General features: G+C 40.5%; 1 protein-coding gene across 6 annotated transcripts in view; it reads right to left on the bottom strand.

Annotated features, from left to right (window-relative positions):
- Positions 1–6824: 6824 nt before the first annotated feature.
- The window catches only part of adgrb1a (adhesion G protein-coupled receptor B1a), a 237625-nt gene continuing 224323 nt past the window's right edge, over positions 6825–20126 (bottom strand). For 5 of the 6 annotated variants that reach the window (XM_081597386.1, XM_081597383.1, XM_081597385.1 and 2 more), the window contains 6 exons: positions 19779–19874; positions 19652–19691; positions 17242–17906; positions 13920–13955; positions 13543–13701; positions 6825–8381 (listed from right to left, as the gene is read on the bottom strand). In XM_081597386.1, the coding sequence (XP_081453512.1) occupies positions 8187–8381; positions 13543–13701; positions 13920–13955; positions 17242–17906; positions 19652–19691; positions 19779–19874 (1191 nt within the window). In that variant the 3' untranslated portion in view covers positions 6825–8186. The remainder of the gene's footprint in view (positions 8382–13542; positions 13702–13919; positions 13956–17241; positions 17907–19651; positions 19692–19778; positions 19875–20126) is intronic. The other variant, XM_081597388.1, reaches the window with a different exon arrangement.

The raw sequence follows: 20126 nt of genomic DNA, 5'->3' as shown, positions 1-20126 counted from the left end.
CTGAGCAAACGACTCAAGTTTCTTACTTCTTCCTAATCCTTTTCAAACATGTTAAGATAACTGTGGTCCAAAAATATCTGTCTTTTGGATTCCTTGTTCCTGTGCATGATTTTAGACTATGATATTCAAAATAAATCAATAGAGCCTCACCTGCCATCATGGAAAAATAATATATAATACTAAAATCATTTATAAAGATATTTTCACACTTTGGTTTGTACTATAAAGTACCTATTTTTCCTTTAATTTAACCAAATCTGATGATTTTTTTTCTTCAAAATCGCAGAATTTTTGCATTTTCCCATTCAAATACTTGGAAGCGAAGCCGGTGAGGCAGCAGTGAGCTGAGCCTCACCTGGGATTGCGCAGCCTCTCACTAACTACACCGGTTGCTATTTTATGAGTGCTTACACCTCTTGTCTGTACGTCGCCAATAAAATGGTTAAAAATCTTTAATGCATGAACTGATTTTCCATAATTTAGCTTATGTATTTAATGTACTGTGTTTTTATTGTCACCAACTGTGTGCGTAACGTGTTTCGTGTGCTCAGGAGCGTTTAGAAACGGTAGAGAACAAATTCGAGTTGAGGTAGGCAGTTCTCTTACCTCATCGCTAGGGTCGTTCATGAACCCAGATATTGTGACTCCACAACTGCAGAGTAAGAGACGGTAAAGGCGAGCTAACCATACATAAGCTGCACTGATACAGATAGCGAGAAAGACATGGTTTTGAGTTGTATTTTAATGGTTTCTCCCTTTGCTGTTAAGCACAGCACAAAATTAATAATATCTACATGTCTAAGTTTGATTGAGATAACAGAATTATTCTGCAGCGGCGGCGGGCTAAGGATGGCATGTAAAGGAATACCCTTTTTACCTTCCAGGATTATACGTATGCACGAAATTTCCTTATGTAAACAATAACATGCAGGGTTTAGATTTGTAAATCTGATCATAATTAAGGTGGATGCCTCACCAGCTATGGACCTCACCACACGTAATGGGGTTAGCGAAACAGCCGTGAGAATGTATATTTTCAGAATGACTTCTGCCGAAATGCAAGAAAAAGTAGAGAAAAGCATGCGAGATAGACAAAAGGAGAAGAAATAGAAATAGATGAAACAGTTGAGCAGTGAAACATAACAACATAGGAAAAAGCATAAAATAGAAAAAGCAAGAATTATTACAAAGCCAGAAATATTTGAAGAAGTGAAACATAGAAACACAAAAAGCATAAAGGAGCAGAAGAGGCAGAACAGTTTGATATATGAATTGCTGAAATTGATTAAAGATTGCAGAAGACCTTAAAAGGTAGTAAAACCAGTAGAAGCCATATAGAAACGCAGAAAAGCTAAAAGATAGTAAAACCAGTAGAATTAGAAGGCATACAGAAAAGTAGAGAAGCTAAAAGATAGCGAAACCAGTAGAAGAAGACATACAGAAAAGTAGACAAGCTAAAAGATAGTAAAACCAGTAGAAGTAGAAGGCATACAGAAAAGTACACAAGCTAGAAGATAGTAAAACCAGTAGAAGTAGAAGGCATGTCTCGATAGTATCAATAAGCAGAATGCATAGAAACAGATAAAAACATAGCACAAGAGAAAAATACATAACATCTAATAGCTGATCTGGACTGAGCAGAGGTGGAGAGAGACAGCTCATCAACAATAGAGTCAAAATGATCAGGGGTGAAATGAGCAGAGATATGATTAAATTCGGTTGATGACATGAAACGGAGTGGTGAAGGTTCAGGTATATGGTAATACACGACCGATGAGAGCGACGACTTGGGATTGCTTGCAGAGATAGCCCCTCAGGAAATCCATGGAACAATTTTGTAAAAGCTGGAAACTCGAGCTGTTGAAGGTGAAGCTGAACCAACTATAGGAGATCCCCCCCAAAAAAGGGCCATGCCCGACGGACTGAATTTAAAATGGGAAATAGAAAGGAAATTCCATCTTAAACTTGTCGAAAAGCTTTGACGTGTTGAGACGTGCCATGCGAATGAACTCCACTGGACTCCCAATGAGGTTGGGAGTTCAGACTCTAGATGGGGCTGTGAGCTTTAGGATACCTGCAAGTGCTGGTTGCCGTAGTGACAGACCCACAAGAATGACTGGTAAGTGTCTAATGGCTATTGGCCCAGAAGTGAGACTGGAATGAGCACATTTGAGTGTGGGACCGGGGTAAGCAAGAGAACTGACTGCATAACCTGAAAGTGGCAGGATGGCCTGGGAAATAATCTGCTGATTTCGGGAGATCGAGATAAGAACTGAGAAGCAACCAATGGGACTTGAACAGGACATATCAGAATATGGGACAGATCGGTTGATAGCGGCGAAGCAAGTAGACCAGGAATATCCTGAAGTTGAAACAACTAAGAAAAATCTAAAACTTAAAGCTACGAAAAGGATCACTTGTTGTTCACCTGCTGAAATAGCGACTGCCAGACCATTTAAATCCTCTGGATTGTTCTGTGCTGTGCTACCTGAATGAAATATGAAACACCATTGTGCGTCTGGAAAAAGTTCCTATAAATCGGATGCTAAAAACATGTTTTACATTGAGACTAAACCTGTTTCGATTTAAGGTTGCTTTTGATAAGTAGTGAATGGACACTGAGCAATTTTTTTTGGAACAATTATTGGACAAAGGCCCTCATCAATAGGAATTTAAGGTTGATTAATAATTAGAAAAAGCGCTGGGCGGGCTCAATCAAACCAAAGAGGAATTATTAGCCAACTTCATGTTACGTTGGCAAGCCACTCTACTGTACGTATCGCCGTCGCAACAAGGCAAAGTCCACAATTAGGTAAATGATAATTCATGCCTCAAGCCACTGATATGTGAAGGCCAGCAGAGACGCGAACCGCTGCTCCAGACGAGATTAACTGATTGAATCATGATGAGGAATACATTTTAAATATGCTAGTTTTAAAACTTGCCATGTCTTGATTGGAAAGCCTAATTATAGTTTTCAGATTAATAACTTATTCTGCCCTATTAACCTTTATGTTACCTGTAGATAAAGCAGATTGTTTGCCAAGATCTTTTGAACTGCCCTTTGTGTGGGAAACCATCAGGAGAAGTTCCAGCTTTCACATGATCTGTGAAAGCCATGAAACAGCAAGAAGTGGAGGAAACTGCGGTACCAAATCGATGCAGGAATATCAAAGAGTTGGCCATGTAGATAAAACACGGGGCTTGCAGAACAGCCGGGACACAACTAACTGAAGCCGGCAATGCACCCAGGTGTCTGCTCATGCTACCGGGCCTGGGTAGCATAAATTATAATATAGCTCAGATGGCAAAGAATAGTGTGCTGACTAGCGACAAATAACTAATGTGAAGCAGATAGATAACTGCGGTGACCAAACGACCTGTTAAAGATGGGCTGCGCTGCTCTCGCATACGTCTGCCATTTATACGGAAGATGATCCCTCCATGACTGTCTGGATTCTAACATACGCCTCGCAGCTCTTACGCAACAGCTGGTCACCTACTGAACTAATGTTATGTTTAAAGGCGCCTCGGAGAAACAAGTGATGATGTTTTAACTAAATTGATGTTCGGGTAAAAGTCCTTAGACATTAGAACTGGAGTGGTGCATGAATATACGGCCAACGTGTTCGGGAGGGGATAAACTAGTGACAGGTGTCTGCGTTACGAAGTATTGCGAGACTCAAATGAGACATGAGAATGCTACGTCTTACCCTGGTAGCCTGAAACAGGCGTAGTGAGGGAAAACCAGAGAGGTGTTGCTGAGCGGGCTGACAGCGACCATGCAGGAGAGGGAAACTGTAGGCATTGCTGATCCATAGCATGGCACTGGTGTGAAGGAGCTGAGGCGAAGAAAGACGGTGCGGGTTGAAAATAGTGTGATCATGTGTCCGCTTGCCAGAGGTGGATCGTGGAGTAGATGGCGAGGGAGCCGGAGAAATCCCAGTCAGGCGAGAGAAAGGGGGAAGACGCTACTTGAAATCATCGAGGCGGGAGACGCTGCTTGAAATCATTGAGGAATCTCTTGCATCTGAGGAGCGTCCAGACAGCCCGAGACGGGAATAGAGGGGGAAATCCAGAAAGAGGCTGACCATGATGGCATGCGGAAGTGAGAGAAGCTTGGCAGGCGGAGGAAGACGGCCTTTTGCTGCTTCCATCAGATCATCTCTTTTGAAACCTCTGTCGTCTTTCTTTACGTGGCATCTTTAGACAGGCTGTTACCTCCACGTAGAGCTCCGCAGTTAGCTACCTTGTCTCACTGACTGTGCGGGAGATAATGCGTCGTGCGTCATGGGCAAAAGGTCAAAGTTAACAAGGTGACCGGAGGGCTTGTTATGTTTTTCGGAGGTGGATCGTGGAGTAAGTGAAACCCCAGGCAGGTGAGAGATAGGCGGGAGAAGCTGCTTGAAATGATCGAGGTTGGGGCCAGGAGAAATCTCTTGTATCCGAGGAGCTTCTGAGGGGAAAAAGAAAGGACCAACGCAGGATGCGAGGTCGAAGGACGGGAAATCACGAAGCTGTGGAGAAGCTGAAGACGTGCTGGCTGAGAAGCTGTGGCGTGCAGATGAATGGATTGAACGCAGCTGGGAAGCACCTGACGGCTTGGGTGTGGATCCTTTTATGCAGAGCCTGATTGCTGATTGAACGCGCCGGGTGAGGTCCAGCGCTGAGGTCGGAGATGAGCATGACGTTGATGGGCCTGCGTTGGCAGGAGGGGGTGGAGTCTTCCAGCCTGAACTTCCGCTAAAGCTCCATTAGTACGGTTCCTGTATTTGCTTGGCATGAAATCGATACCAAAATATGCAGCATCACACACATCAAAACCATGCAGTTGAAGCAGCTCTGTGTTTATACACTACACACTCCATGTCTACATTTAGTGGGGTTGTGCAGATCTGTAAGTCAGCCACCATCCTCAGCAGTCCTTTAACATTTGCTCTGCCATTTGCTTTTGCCTGAGTTCAGCAATAGTGACTAAACACTTTTATGCTGTTGTTTATATTTTTAATAAGGCTTTCATGTCCAAATCAGACAGCAAAGTGTTTGACGGTACAGGGAGATTACCATTCTGCAAACTATATACGTCTAATTCTGGAAGCAAAAGAAAGATCAGCATTTGTTTATTTTTTCTTAAAATCATGATTGTTTCTGTGTTTCTATAATAGTTTATTGAAATGTACGTATTTATTTATTTGCACTGCCTTCAAAAGCTGCAGTTTTTATATTGTTTTTTTTCCTTGCACAATAACAAATAATTTTTATTCTTCTTATTCTGATGATGCACCAAAATGTGACAGTCAAAATATTGACACTCTTGTGTACTTTTTCACATGACAACAAATATTTAGAAGAGAGTGCCCTCACTGCACAAGAGAAAAATAACACCCTTTTGGACTCCAAATGAAACGCTAAGTGTGATTCACACCAGAGCACTTCACTTCACTAGAAGTGAACCAGATTTTGCTTCCTTGAACAGCCGATGGATGATCTGTTTAAGCAGATTGTGAGGTCTGAAAAAGTGCAGGAGAGAAAATGACATCTCTATGAATAATCTTCATTGTTTCATTTATTTTAATGCTGCAGCTGTGATGTTACATGGAGAACAACACACTTTTAGCTCCTGTTTTACCTGCTGTTCATTCTAAGGCTTTAGCATTATGTCGCTGACATAGCCAGCAGGTGTAACTGCTTGCTATTTCCTGGACGGTCTGTTGTGTGTGAAGACAACCATCCAGAATAAAGGTATGAAAGCACACCACCCTGGACTTTGTCATCTGGCAGGTGCATCTGACGTTTGCTGCAACCTCCACTATGAAACATGGAGGTGGCAGCATTATGCTGAGCAGGATAATAAAAACTGTTCAGAATTGAAGGTGAGATAGACTAAGGGTTAAGTGTGGAGGAGTGGTGTAGATCAGAACATGTTCATGTTCAGTACTGACCTAAACCCAGCAGACAGTCTGTGACATGACTTGGATATTAATATTCACCAAATCTGAGCTTCAGCTATATTTGAGAATCAAAATCAGAAGAATTTATTGTCATTGTCAGAAAGTTAACGAAATTGCAGTTTCAGTTACAACCATCAATCACACACACATTTGCCACAATGGTGGGGGTACAAAGTATTCACTGAGGGGCTGAATATAAACGTACAGTACAGCCCAGCAAGAAAATATTTTTATTTACTACATTCCATTTTTCTCACAGTTACACACTCCTTTGTTTGCATCTATCAGTTAAAATGTATTTTTTTTTATTTTGTTGTAGTCCTGTGGCAAATAGTAAAGGTATGTGATACTGAATACTTTGGTATTGATCTGATACCAAGAAAATATTTGGCCAGTATCACCAATATTGATGGACACTTTTTACATAAATTTGTAATATAATTACTGAACTTTAAATGTTTTTGTGGTTTTTACTTGAAATTATTATGTTCAAACCTTGGACAGAATTTGGACAAAGTTTATTGGCATCTATAAAACACAATGATAGCACATAAATAAATATGTGCTATCACATATTTATGATAGCACATATCATAAATATGTGTTGTGTGTATTTTTTCTAAATAAAGTGCAAAAAATAACCATTTGAGAGCAAATAAAAAATATTGAGTTGAGAAACTATAATACTAAAGAAAATGGAATCTGAAACTAAAGTATTGATTTTAACACACTGGTATCGATCCAATATTGATACTTTGGTATCGATATAATTGATATCTTGGATCGATCCGCCCACCTCTAGGAAACTGAAAAGTTTTAGAGGTCTGAATACTTTAGCAAGGCACCTTTATCATCAGGGAACAGACAGAAAGATAAATTATATAGATATGCTTTTATTAGAAATAAGACACATTCATTGTGCTCTGAAAACTGTACATCAACAAAAAAGCAGTAGGGTGCATGACCTGGGAATGGGGGGTGAAGGGAGATCTGTGTTGGAGGTAAGAATGGCTTCATGGGGTTATGGGAGAGGACAAACACATATCTGAATGACTCAGTGGTGATATCAAAACACACAGTTACATAGCGATACAGAACACTTGTAGTCCAGTACCCTGATGAGTCAGGGGAGGGGGTGATGGGTGGGTCAGTGGGTGGGGGCTTATCAGTATCAGAATAATCATGTTCATATTCATAATAATGAGAACAACTATCCTCAAGCACAGTAAGAAAGATATTTATAGACTAAAATCCATTCTGTAGAACTCTGTCGAAATAATTACAATGCTATACATCAGGACTCCAGGTGAGCCTTGTGCTTCCCCTCTGTGCAGCCTGCACACACACACGCACACACCGCCTGATGACCTCATTGGATGTCATCACCATCGACCAATGAGTCATATATAAGTAGAGCCGCGTCCTAATGCGCTTCTCAGGGCACACACACACACACACACACACGCACGCACGCACACACACACACACACAGGGTCTTTTCGGTTCACTTTTCCAGATTGCCAACATGTTGAGCTTTGTTCTTCTCAGGGTGTCTTTACTTTATGAACCCTAAGTAGCTGGGCTCCCACTGGATGATACGGGCCAATCAGAGCCAGCAGCCCACACATGCCCCGCCACACCACAGTTCTGAACTCTCCCTGCTTTTTATCCTCCGTCAGGTCACAGTCCTGTTCACTTCAGCATGCTCAAATCACTGTGCCCAGATCGGTACTGAGGAGCAGATTGGGTCTAGTCCATTTCCTTAAACCCAGCTTAGTGTCACTGAGAGGCATCTGAAGCTGAGCTTAGCATCAGCCTCGATCAGGACAACCTCAATAACCTCAACCTCAAGAGACATGTCAAGATTATTTCATGGTAACAGTTGAATACAGGGGGAGCATGGATATGCTGTTTAGAACATCTGGATGATGCACACGTAGAAGCACACGGTCTCTTGTTATGAGTCAGCTGACTGTTGTCCAGACAGTCCACTTTTTGGCCACATCAAAGTATCAAATGAAACAAAAAGAGACGCCATGTTCCTCTTCGCTACAAACTCCATTTTCCAACCCTGTGAATCTGGTCCTCAGCCCTCTTCCGCTTTAAGTCCCTGCAGAGGACTCTACTTCATTTTGTATTGAGCATGGCAGTGTGCAAAGAGTGTGTGTGTGTGTGTGTGTGGTGACAGCACTGAAGATGGCAGGGAGCGGTGGGGTGTGAGGCATTGGTCAGAGGTCACACTTCCGTCTGCAGGTCCATGATCTCCTGGCCCACCAGGGGAATGGTGGCGCTGCTCTTCTCCCACTCCACCGTCTGCAGCTCCAGGGGCGACGCCGCCACCGCTTCCAGCTCCTTCCTCACCCAGGAAGGGGGTGAGTGGGGTTTGCGGATGCCCTCCCATGCCCTCTTACTGGGGGTCTGCTGCTTATCCTGCAGAAAAGGACACAATGAGAGAACTCACCTTTTTTATTTGAGAAACATTTGAATAAAGCAGAAGTGGCCAACTCCAGTATCCTAGAGCTGGCATCCTGCATGTCTCAGATGTGTCTCTTTTGGAGCATAGTTAAAGTAATGACTGAATCTGGTTCTCAGCATGTCTTAAGGTGCTGCAGATGAATCATTCATTTGGTTCAGGTGGGAAAGAAGAAAACAGGCAGGTTGTCGACTCCTGTACACTGATGGTGGCCTGAAAGTTAGTTCATAATATAAACTCAATATAAACTACATCAATTTAAGTTTTCTACTTTAATTCTTATGTAAAGTGCAAGAAGACTGAATGGATTTCTTCAGTTTTTGCTTTTTGTAACTAAATATTTCAGATCATCTCACAAATTTTACCATCAGACAAAGGTAATCTTTCAGAAAAGATAAAGAAAAACATTTGTAAGTTATTTTATTTATTAAAGGAAAATAAATATCTATACCAACCTGGGACAATATAGTGTGGACTATAGAAATTCAAGAACATATGAAAAACAAAGTCAACATCTATCAATTTGGAAAGCCCTTTGAGGTTGAGGACTCCAGAGAACCTCAGTGAGATCGGCTAAGAGAGCAGAGGAGGCTAGAGAAGCGACTTGTCCAGCAGGTCTCACACAGAGCTGACACATGCTATTGCTTTTACAAATTAGTCACAATCAACACATATTATGACTTTATTTTTTTTCTTACAGTAACCCCAATCCAATCCTGCTGATCAAAGGGAACACAAAGGCCTGTCTCACAACTCTGTGTGTGTGTGTTGAAACAATCAAAGTAGATTTTTTCCCCCACCTTTTTTTTTTGGAAGGTTTGAGTAACAGGATGCACACTGTTCCAAACAGTGGAACAACTAGTTCTTAATTTGTTTTCACAAATACCAAGGTTGGTTTTTATATGGAATTTTACTTTGGCTTTTTCCCCAATAAAAGAAAGAATAATCTGAAAACAGGATTTTATTTTTAACTCAGTTTGTCTTTTACTGATGGTGGCAAGGAAGCAAAAACAGAAGAAACCTGTTAAGAGGCAAATACTTTTTATAGCACCATACACTTATTTAGCAATACCTTCAGACAGGATAATAAATGTATCTTATCTTAATGAAAATGGTGGTTATGGAAATTAGAGCTATATTTTTGCAAAACAAACAAAAAATTTTTTTTTCAGTGAATCAACTAAAATATGAATAAGGAAAGCATATGTGCTTTTCAGTAAAGGAGCTCAATGCAAGCATGAAGTGGCATGAATGTCCCTCCCTCCAAACCTCCTTTTTACTTGTAGAGTCAATTCAATGAAATTCTACAAGTGACGTATAAATTGGTTAATAATGAAACAGGAGAAGCAGAGAGGTTGTTTGGCTGCTGGTGTCATTGGACCATGGGCTCATTGCAGGTTTGTAGAGCCCTAAAAACTCAGGGCGGCAGTGGGGTCACACTTCTAACACGTCAGTTCCACAACAAATATAAGAATGTTTAATATGTTGTTTTGATTTAATGTTTGATAGCCACATAAGTTGCACCAGGTGACAGAACACCAAAATTTTACAAACAATTTGGGTTGACAGCTGAGGCAAATATAGACATATTGTGTAGATATATCAGGCATAACATTATGACCTTCCTGCTAGTGTGTTGAACTCTGCTGATGCTTTCAGATCCTTGAAGTTCTGGAAGAGGATCGGTTTGTTTGTCCATAACATCCCACAGAGGCTGAGTTGGCCTGAGATTTTAATGTGCTGATATCCTGACAAATTTCTGTCAGAATCTTCATTAATACTCTGAGCTACACTCCCTCAACTGTTAAGACGGACCTCACGGGCCAGCTTTCATTCCTCATGTGCTTCAATGGGCCTTCATGAACCTTCTTTAGTAGATATTGCACACTGCAGAGCACGAACACCAGACAACATCTGCATCTGCAGGTCATCACGCTCTGCTCCCTTTCAAACTTGCTCACATCCTTATGATGTTTTTCCTGCCCTAATAATTGGAGATGATTGTACATTTTCGGAGGAACAGGGCTAGACCAAACCTTACTTCCAAGGGGAGGTGTTTGAGGAATATAAATACCTCTGTGTTTATCTGGACAGCAGACTGGACTGGAGACGCAACAGTGAAGCATCTATAAGGACAGAGCAGACTTTACTTCTTGAGGAAGTCAAGATTCTTCAAGGTTTGCAGCAAGATGCTGCAGATCTTCTATCAGTCTGTTGTTGAGATCTCTTCATCTGTCATCTGTTGGGGCAGCAGCATCAGAACCAGGGACATTAAAAGGCTCAACAGCCTGATAAAAAGACTGGTTCTGTTCTAGTTCTGTTCTTGGGACGACTGTGGAACCTCTGCAGATGATGATGCAAAGAAGGATTTTATATAAAATTAAGAAAATTAACCTTGACCATCCTCTTCATGATACCGTCTTAGACAAACACAGTATTTTCAGTCAGAGGTTTTTACAGACTGCTACTGGAGATCTTTCCTGCCAACAGCCATTACTGTCTACAATAACTCTTTGAAGAATTTGAATTAATATGAGTTACAATAACTTTTATTTTCCCTTTGGGATTAAGACAGAATTTTTGAATTTGAAGGTCTACTTGCCACAAAGCTGTTATGATGAGATAATTAGTGTCCATTCTTCTGTCGGTCATAATGTTATGCCTCATTCATGTATGATCTTAAGGATCATACATGATCCTTAAGACTTAAGGATCACTAATGATCCTTAAGATCGTGTAAAAAAACTGCATCATTCTTAAGCAGAATGATGCAGTTTTCTTAATTTTACGTTGATAGTCTAAAGTTAAAAATAAAGTGAATCTGTGAATCTTTGAGAAAATTGGCATGACAAAAAACTGAATCTATTTATCAGTATTTATATAAAATGAAAAAAAAACTAACATGCCCTTTAAGAATCCAGAAGAATGATTCAATGAAATTTGAAACAAATGGGGCATATATAAACTGTTGCAATGAACAATTAATTAATTGGATGATAAAATAAGGTCAATAATTTACATTTTAAGGATTAATATTTTCTGAAGGGAAATTCTTTTACATCATAGTCATAGTCTATTTTATTTATGGCGGTGGTTGTGTGTGGTTTATACTACATTTATATTTATTGATTCTGATTATGTTTTATTATTCCTGTTTCAGTGTGAAATGTTCTGTACAAAATTAAAGCTCATCAATCTTTGAGAGAGCAAACTTGTATTATTATGCCATTATTGATCTATTACCTGAAAATGATGTCAAAAGTTAAACAGGGGCACACTGAACAAGATCTTAAAACACCACACAACACATAGCAAAAACTCATATTAATCAATAATCTAATATTTAATCGGATCATATTGTATCATTGTCATCATGTGGGTACAATGCAAAGCAAATTTAATCTAGGTTTTCCCCAGCAGGTATAATGTTGCTGTTTCTGCTGCTGTCAGAGCTGGAAAGCTGTGTAAATCTGAGACTGTAATTGTTAAACAGACCAGAGAAGAGTTTAAGTTTGTTATGAAATAAGCAAATTTGCCTCTATTTTACTAAATAAACCCTAATAATATCCCACTGTTTGATCTCCATAGCAACCTGGCTGCAGACTGCTTTAAAGATCAAAAAAGCTCAGAGGGGTTAACTCTACATATTCGTCAATGTTAGCACCTCAGAAATCTAGAATTGTAAGACTGAGAGATAAATTATTTTCATTAGATTTTGTCATTCAACAAGATATTGAGAAACATCCATGCATTTAAGTTTAGTTGATTACTTCAACAGTGTTTTCATAGGTCTGCCTGAAAAAATCTATCAGACTTCTACTGAAGGGCTAGGGCCGATGTAAATGATTGAATTGTAACACAGACCACAGATATAAAACTTTAGCATTTGTTTATTGAGAAACAATAAGTATTTAACAATACTATCACATTTTATTTAATGGTTTAAGCAGAGATAAATAAAAAGAAAATTGTACATTTAGGATTTAATTCAAAAGTCACTTTGTAAAAGAGCACAGAATCATCTTGATAGTTTGATTGTTGTGTTACCATGGTTAGAATCTGAAGCTATCTGTAATCTTTGTGTTCGAACTTGGTTTGTTTATAAATACATCACAGCAAATAATAGCCAATAATCGGTGGTTGATTTTAAGCTTGGCTAATTAACCTGGTCCCTCTCTCACAGACTTCACTAAATCTATATTTAAAAACTGTTAGTGATGTTGATGTTCTTAGTAGGAAGCGAGGGCCCTAAATCAAATTCTGCCTAAGGCGATCAGGCTGGCCCTAAATGAAGAGGTAGTCACCGCTCTGCACATCTCCGCTGGATGCAAGAAACTAATAGGGAGTTTTTATTTATGAGACACTAGCAGGGACAGACCTTCAGGCTCTTTTGTTTCGTGACTATTGGGCCACAGAGACTGTATCGGTTGATTGGGTTTTATTTTTATTTTTTCAATCTGTCAGCAGTGATGTGAACCCGCCTGGTAGTAATGTTAGGTTAAGGTGTAGCAGAGAGCTAACAGTGAGCAGGCGGTACCGGGGCTTTGAGGTGCGTTCTGTAAAAAACCTTAGAGGCCTTCAGAGAACATCTGCATTCATCCTGTGTAAACACTGCTGGATGCTATAGATGAACTGAAGGGGCAACTGCTTCTAACCTCTGGATATGTCAAATTAAAAGGGGTAGTTTAAGAACATTTGTCACACTTTTAAGATTTTTTATTGTTTTGAAATAGTATTTTTATTTAAAAACCATGCCTTTTCCTCTCTTTCCCTAGTTACACATTGTCTGTATTGTTCAATAATAAAACAAAAATCTTAATACATTTCCACTGGCAGGTTGTGGTTGTAATGTGATCAAATGAAAGCCACTACAATCAGATCTCCACACTCATTTGGTATTGATGGTAGTGCTACATATGCTCACCCACAGCTTGAAGCCACCGTTCATTTATTCTGATTCTAACAACACAGAACAATAAACCACCATGTTCAGAACCAAGGCATTGACAATTAAACAGGAGAGCTAATGTCAGTTTTAATTTGTGCTAATGGTTAGAGGGAAAGGGAAACATTCAGTATAGCAGAGGGGAAGGGGCAGAATAAAATCAAACTGTTTACACTCATGTTGGTCTTGTCGCTGCCGGTAGAGGACACACTCCATCTTTTGGCAGCTTTGGCATCAACAGGTGGAGACTCTCTATCCTTGTCTGCACTTTGAATCTTCCTGTTCAGGTCCTGAAACATGTCCTGGTGCCGTTTCCGGGTGTGCATTATTTTCTACACAGGAACATTGCACGTTACGTACAAGTTTAATAGAACAGACTACCATCAGTTCTACTTCTGCTTTCTCTGCACATTAAACGTTCCTACTCTGCACATTAATATTAGTTCTGGAAAATAAATGTAGTTAAAAAAGGTAGAGGTCTTTAAAACAGACATCAGGCTTTTGGTGTAAGTTTCAGAATCTCTGTAGGAAGCAAAGAAACTACAATTACCTCAAAGTCAAGCTCTGCATAGCGTGATTTTCGTCTCTGGGGGGAGATGAGACAGAGAGATTAAAATTCCTTCTAGATATTAGAGGCCTTGTGAGCAGAAATACTCAAGTGTTTAATAGTGGAGCTCCACATGAACCGCTTTAGAAAAGGTCTTCCTGGGCTTAACAGGAGTGAGTCATGGGGGACGAAGCAAGCTCTGCTGTTGGTTATTCAGACCCCACTGGCACAAGTTTTCAACAAACAGCTTGTGACCGAATGACCTTTAGGTCAGCTGTCAGAGAGCTGAAGGAAGGCATGACCTTCAGGTTGCCTGCCTCCTCTGGCAGCTGCTGCCTCACACGCCTTTATGGAAGTGTGTTTTGCCCCAGAGTGAAAAGACACCAGCAGGCAGATGTCTGAGCCACTTTGTGCTGATCGGCATGGCGTCTCATCCACATGCTGCTGTCTGTAGCGCGAGCTCATAGAGAACTAACCTTTTAACAGATGCTCCTCTAACATGGGCCCAGAGAAGCTTCTCATTATGAGTGGAAGCAAGCAGCTGTGGTATGCATCAGCTCAGAGATGACCAAAGTGATGAAAACATGAAATGTTTTGACAGCAATTAATGATACTTCTAAGTATTGGAATGATTATTCAGTTTAATAATGTTTGCCTCATATGGTGATCATAGCTGGGAATCCTTTCTCACTCTATTGCTGTGTTGGTTAAACACTTATGAGGCACAATAAATTATTCCAGAAAGCAATTATAGAACTTAATTGTTCCTTCAGCTGCTTGTATTAATGATTAGTTTATGTTTAGTAACAGATGCTGCATCATTCATGACTGATGCAGGACAAACAACAACTTGGTTAAATTTAAATGCTGATTTCTCTGGATTATGAGGCAAAAAAAATGAGAAAATGTGATGAAAGGATGATATTTACAGTGTCTACATTCGAAATCTTGCATATTATCATATTTCATTGAACTAACCCCATCAGACCAACAGAATCATTCTGAACACTCCAAGCATTTGGTCCACTGATTCCATCTGAAGATTTTACCTAGTCATTCGAAAAGTTTATGACAATAAAAATATAAAAACAATGTCTCATTTCCACATTTGTGTGTTCAGTCAGGATTTCAGTATAATTTGCTGATTATATGCCTTCCTCATTAAGTACACATCTTTTCTTTCTACAGAAGTGATATTTGATCACATTTGCATGTCTATCTGGATTCATAGGAATATATAAATTCTCTGGTCCTTACAAGGTTACTAAAGCCAGTTCAATCTATGTAGAAGAACATCCACCAGATGTAGAAGAACATCCACCAGATGTTATTATTGTTCCAGGGCTGCTTCATATTTAGTTCCATCTATTTTTAAATCAAGTCCAACCAGCATGATACTGCCACCACCATGTTTCAAACTGTGGGAGAGAGGTAACTATTTAATAGGGATTGGGATGTTTTTTTAAATGATACATTATTTGCAGAAAATTTGCTTGTTTGCCCCTTTTTTAATATTTCAAAAAACAAACACCTGAATAATGGCTGTAACCCTAAGAGTGGACATAAAGAAGTCTGCATATGTTAGCTAAAACAGTTTCCATTGTGCTTATTAGTGCATATCAAGAGAGACCTGCTTGTAGAGCAGGTCTCAAGTTTCCACAGGTTTGATCTACCTCCTGGAGATTCTGGTCCTTAACCTCCAGAATTACCAGACATAGTTATACCTAACAGCAATGTTGCGCCACCTACCCGATGTGCCATAGCCGCCTTTCTACCTCTGGATGAACAGAACCTCTGAATGTTCTGTGACTTTACAGACACATCTGAAGAAAACCTCACAAACACTAACAGAACAGGGACCAACGTCTGAATGACAAGAACTAAAGAGCTACAGCTGCTCTCTCATATCTATACAACAGATATAAAGCAGTCCATAATAAATAACAATTTCAAGCATGTTGGAAACTGTTGAAAAGCCCTGCAGGGAAGTTCCCCGTCCAACACCTGCCTCCTGCAGCATGCAGGACCATGTTTGGTCCTGCATGCTTGCATAACCAGCTTGGTCCTGCATACATGCTTGGTCATGCTGTCAGGGACTCTGGATTTCTCAAAGTAATCAACCGTACATATTTTAGTTTCTGTGCGGTTGAACTAAAATCATATTCCCTATTTGTGCCAGAGTCTTGGTTCTGAAAGGACCTCCGGTGATAGGTTTAGCAATACACCTGCATGTGGAAATGATACATTACTGCCGCCTTTAGAGATTTGTTTTACATATGTCAACATTGCATGTCTGGTTGTTGTTTTGATGGGACTGGCATTGTTCTTATGAATAATTAAGTTAGCACTTAATAACAAAATGATAAAAAATAAAAAATACATTTTCCAAAACTGGGAAGTCGTACTTAAAATGTAAATTAGATCACATGACTTTATCAATAAATCAGAAATTTAACTGATAAGACAAAAAAATCTAATGTCAAATCTATTTTTATTATTTACTCTGTTATACTGTCCATCCATCCATCCATCCATCCATCCATCCATCCATCCATCCATCCATCCATCCATCCATCCATCCATCCATCCATCCATCCATCCATCCATCCATCCATCCATCCATCCATCCATCCATCCATCCATCCATCCATCCATCCATCCATCCATCCATCCATTTTCTTTACACCCTTGTCCCTCAGTGGGGTCGGGAGGGTTGCTGTTGTCTATCTCCAGCTATCGTTCCGGGCAAGAGGCAGGGTCACCTGGACAGGTCGCCAGTCTGTTGCAGGGCAACACAGAGACACACAGGACAAACAACCATGCACACACACACTCACACCTAGGGGCAATTTGGAGAGGCCAATTAACCTGACAGTCATGTTTTTGGACTGTGGGAGGAAACCGGAGTTGTTATACCGTTCAAAAAACCAAAATCTTACTAAGTAACTTCGGTCTTGTTTCAAGTGCAAATATCTAAGTACCCTTGAAATAAGACAAAACTAACTTACAAGTAACATTTCAGCAAGAACAAGGAGTTTGAAATCAATAATTCCTTAATATTGGCAGAAAGGTGCTAGTTCCATTCTCAGCTGATTTCACTTATAACAAGGGGAAAAATGTCTTGTTAGATTTTATGTCTTTGCAGTTTCACCTGTTTCATTTACACAAGGTATTCCACATGTTGTTTAAGTGGAATCATCATTATTTTGTACACGGTGTAATATATAAAAAAGTTTAATTTCTGGCATCTTTAAGTCTTACAGGAAGTGGAAATAAGTTTGTTCTCTGAGTCTATCTGAAACCCGGCCAGGTCCGGTGGTCTTACCTCCAATGAGCTCATGGACAGTGTGGAGACGGTTTCACTCTTGGACATCACCCCGGAGTTGCCAGAGTCGCCTGCATCTGCCAAACTGCTTGTTGTCTGCGAGTCTTTGGGCATGTTGTGGAGATTGTGAGCTGGTGAGTCTCTGTCAGTACATGACACACTGACCTGGTCAGTAGGAAGGCTCTTGAGCCCAAAGCCAGGGACTGGCTCTCCAGCAGTAGAGTTGGCCAGATGGATGAGCCTGCTCTGAGGGAGCTGTTCCATGGTGATGTTATACTTGCTGGTCGGATCATCTTTCCCCTTGGCGGCTTTCAGTGTACCTGTGTTGTTAGCCGGTAGGATGACGTACCCCGGGCCTTTGCTGGTGCTGTCCAAGCTGCTGCCCTCCCCGTTCCCTCGGGGAAGTTCCCCGTCCAGCTGCTTGAAGAGCTCGCCGTCACAGATGTAGATGGATTTGGCGCCGGGGAGCTCGGTGCTGATCCCCTTTGCGGCAGCACCTTTCTCCCGGCGCAGAGAGAGGGTGTGGCTGGAGTAGTCGGCCACATTCTGGAGGTGAACCTTGGTCATGCTGGCTGGCATTGTGTTAAAGTTGGATCCTTTCTGAAGGGTGAGGGTCCCGGCAGAAGCCTTGTCTTCACCCTGGAGAGACGAGCGCTTCACTGTGCCTGGAGATCAAACAGAGATGAAGGATACTTACCCACCTAACACTTAAACGATCAATGAACCTTCAACACATTCCACCAAAACAAAAGAATTAAAAGATTAAGTTTTATGTTACATTAATTAAATACAAAAGCTAAAGTGGTTCAAGTCTTTATTATTGTGTATCAATATTGTTTTGTTCATCTTTGGGCTTTGACTGGGCCACTTCAACACATTCCCATGGGTTGTGTACTGCTCTGTCTCAGTTTTGATTCTCTAGAGCTTCTAAAAGGTCCAGAACTTAGTCTAGTAACTCTGCCCAGCTGCTTCTGCTGAAGAAGAGTACCACCACAGCATAATACTGCCACCACCATGTTTTCCCATTTGGACATTATATTCTAGGTGATGTGTATGGTAGTTTTCTCTAACACATTGCAGTTTCTATCTAGGAAGAAACAGCTCAACCCTGGTCCCATTTGAGCTGAGCAGGATCTTCCACATTTGCAGTATTGCCTACATAACTTGTGGCAAACTGAAAACTTTATATCAAAGTTTGCAGTTTGATTTTCCTCTTTTTACTCTTTCAATAACAGCCAAATTTATGCAGTGTACCAAGATGAGCTGTGAATCTCAGTAGCTCCTCCAGAGTTACCACCAGCTGATCAACACGTCAACCAGTTCTGAAGTCCTTCCACTGGCTCAATCTAACTCAGACAATAAACTTTAAAATACTTCTGTTAGTTTATAAATCACTAAATGGTTTAGCAGCACAATACATTAATACTGCTGCTGTTGTATCAATCTTCCAGGCCTCTCAGGTTCTGGTTCCAGTGATGCAGAGCAACATTCAGCTTCTATCCATCACAAATCTGGAACAAACTTCCAGAAAACTGCAAAACAGCTGAAACACTGAGTTCCTTTAAATCTATACTAAAAACCTACATGTTTTAGTCCAATTCTCATCTGTTTCTTCTGTCTGCTCTTCTTTAAGATTAACTTTTTGGACCAGCAGCCTCTCCTTGCTTAGTGTTTTTTCTTCTGTTATTAAACTCTTACTTTATTAAAATATTCTGCTGCTTACCCCTTCTCCAAACAATGCAGTTGGAATGTTCTTTTACAGCCTTTATGATTTTAAGTAAGCAGCATAAAATATTCTTAGCATATTGCAACATGGGGTATTTCATAAAACGTTTAGGTTGCTAAAATGCCTTAGACAATGCTTCAATCTAATTTTCCAAAGATCACTCTCTGTGGTCCCTCTTCCTGTTTGACATCTCCAAAGAAAAACAAAAACAGCAATCTTGTCTCTTGTCACTTTTCCATCAGGTTTTCTCTGCAGCTCAGTAGCTTTTCTGCTCCAGATGCTGCTCCTAATATCCTGTCTAACGTCAAAATCAGACTCCTACTCCCAGCGGATTTAAGAGCAGAGCCCATATCTGATGCAGTGATGCCAGAAGGGACTTCATTATACAGCATCAGATTAAGAGAGACTCAGGCGGCCATGTTTGTCTGCATTTAACTGTTCAGCACATGTCCAATCCACTTCCATTCGCCATGATTTAACTGTGGCACACAGCAGTCAAGCTGGATCTCTTGTTGAAACACTTCCCCGAGACAAGGAAGTTATTATAACTATTAGACATCTGTTCCAACAACACAGACGAACCTGCAGCAGTGAAAACAGACAGATGAGCCACACAGGAACAGCTGTCCCTAAAGCTGAATAAAAGACAAACGACAAATTAAACATATAAAACAGGAAACTTACCGGATCTGCAAGCCATATCCACGTCTTTTTCAAAGTCAGTCTGAGGATAGAAAATAGCACATGTATTGACTGTGACTGTCATACTGCTTCTTAGAAAGTACAAAAAAACAAAATGGCTGATGCTTACCATGAGCTGAGCATGGCCATTTTGAAAAGATCCACCTGAATCTCCATTATTGTCTTCCTGCCGATCCACAACACGACACTTGATTGCTTCCTGAACCTGCAGGAAACCATGGGAGCAGAGGTCACTCAGTACAGGACAAATACTAGCAGCACAGATACAGAGGGACAGGCGGGGGATTTTAATAACTGAGCCAACATCAGGCCAGACAACCTAAACCTTCTAGTTTAGACAACAAAACATTCTACCATTTAGGTTCATATTTAATGGGGAATATATGAAGGGATTGTTCCGTTTACCTCTATGAACCTTCTGCCCTTCTGTGTCATGTGACCTTCTGTAACCAGACAA

The sequence above is a fragment of the Poecilia reticulata genome, chromosome 16 (assembly GCF_904066995.2).
Source record: "Poecilia reticulata chromosome 16, P_reticulata-male-v2, whole genome shotgun sequence".
NCBI classification, from domain to species: domain Eukaryota; kingdom Metazoa; phylum Chordata; class Actinopteri; order Cyprinodontiformes; family Poeciliidae; genus Poecilia; species Poecilia reticulata.
The sequence above is the reverse complement of the archived record's forward strand: the minus strand, read 5'-3'. Positions and strand labels throughout refer to the sequence as shown.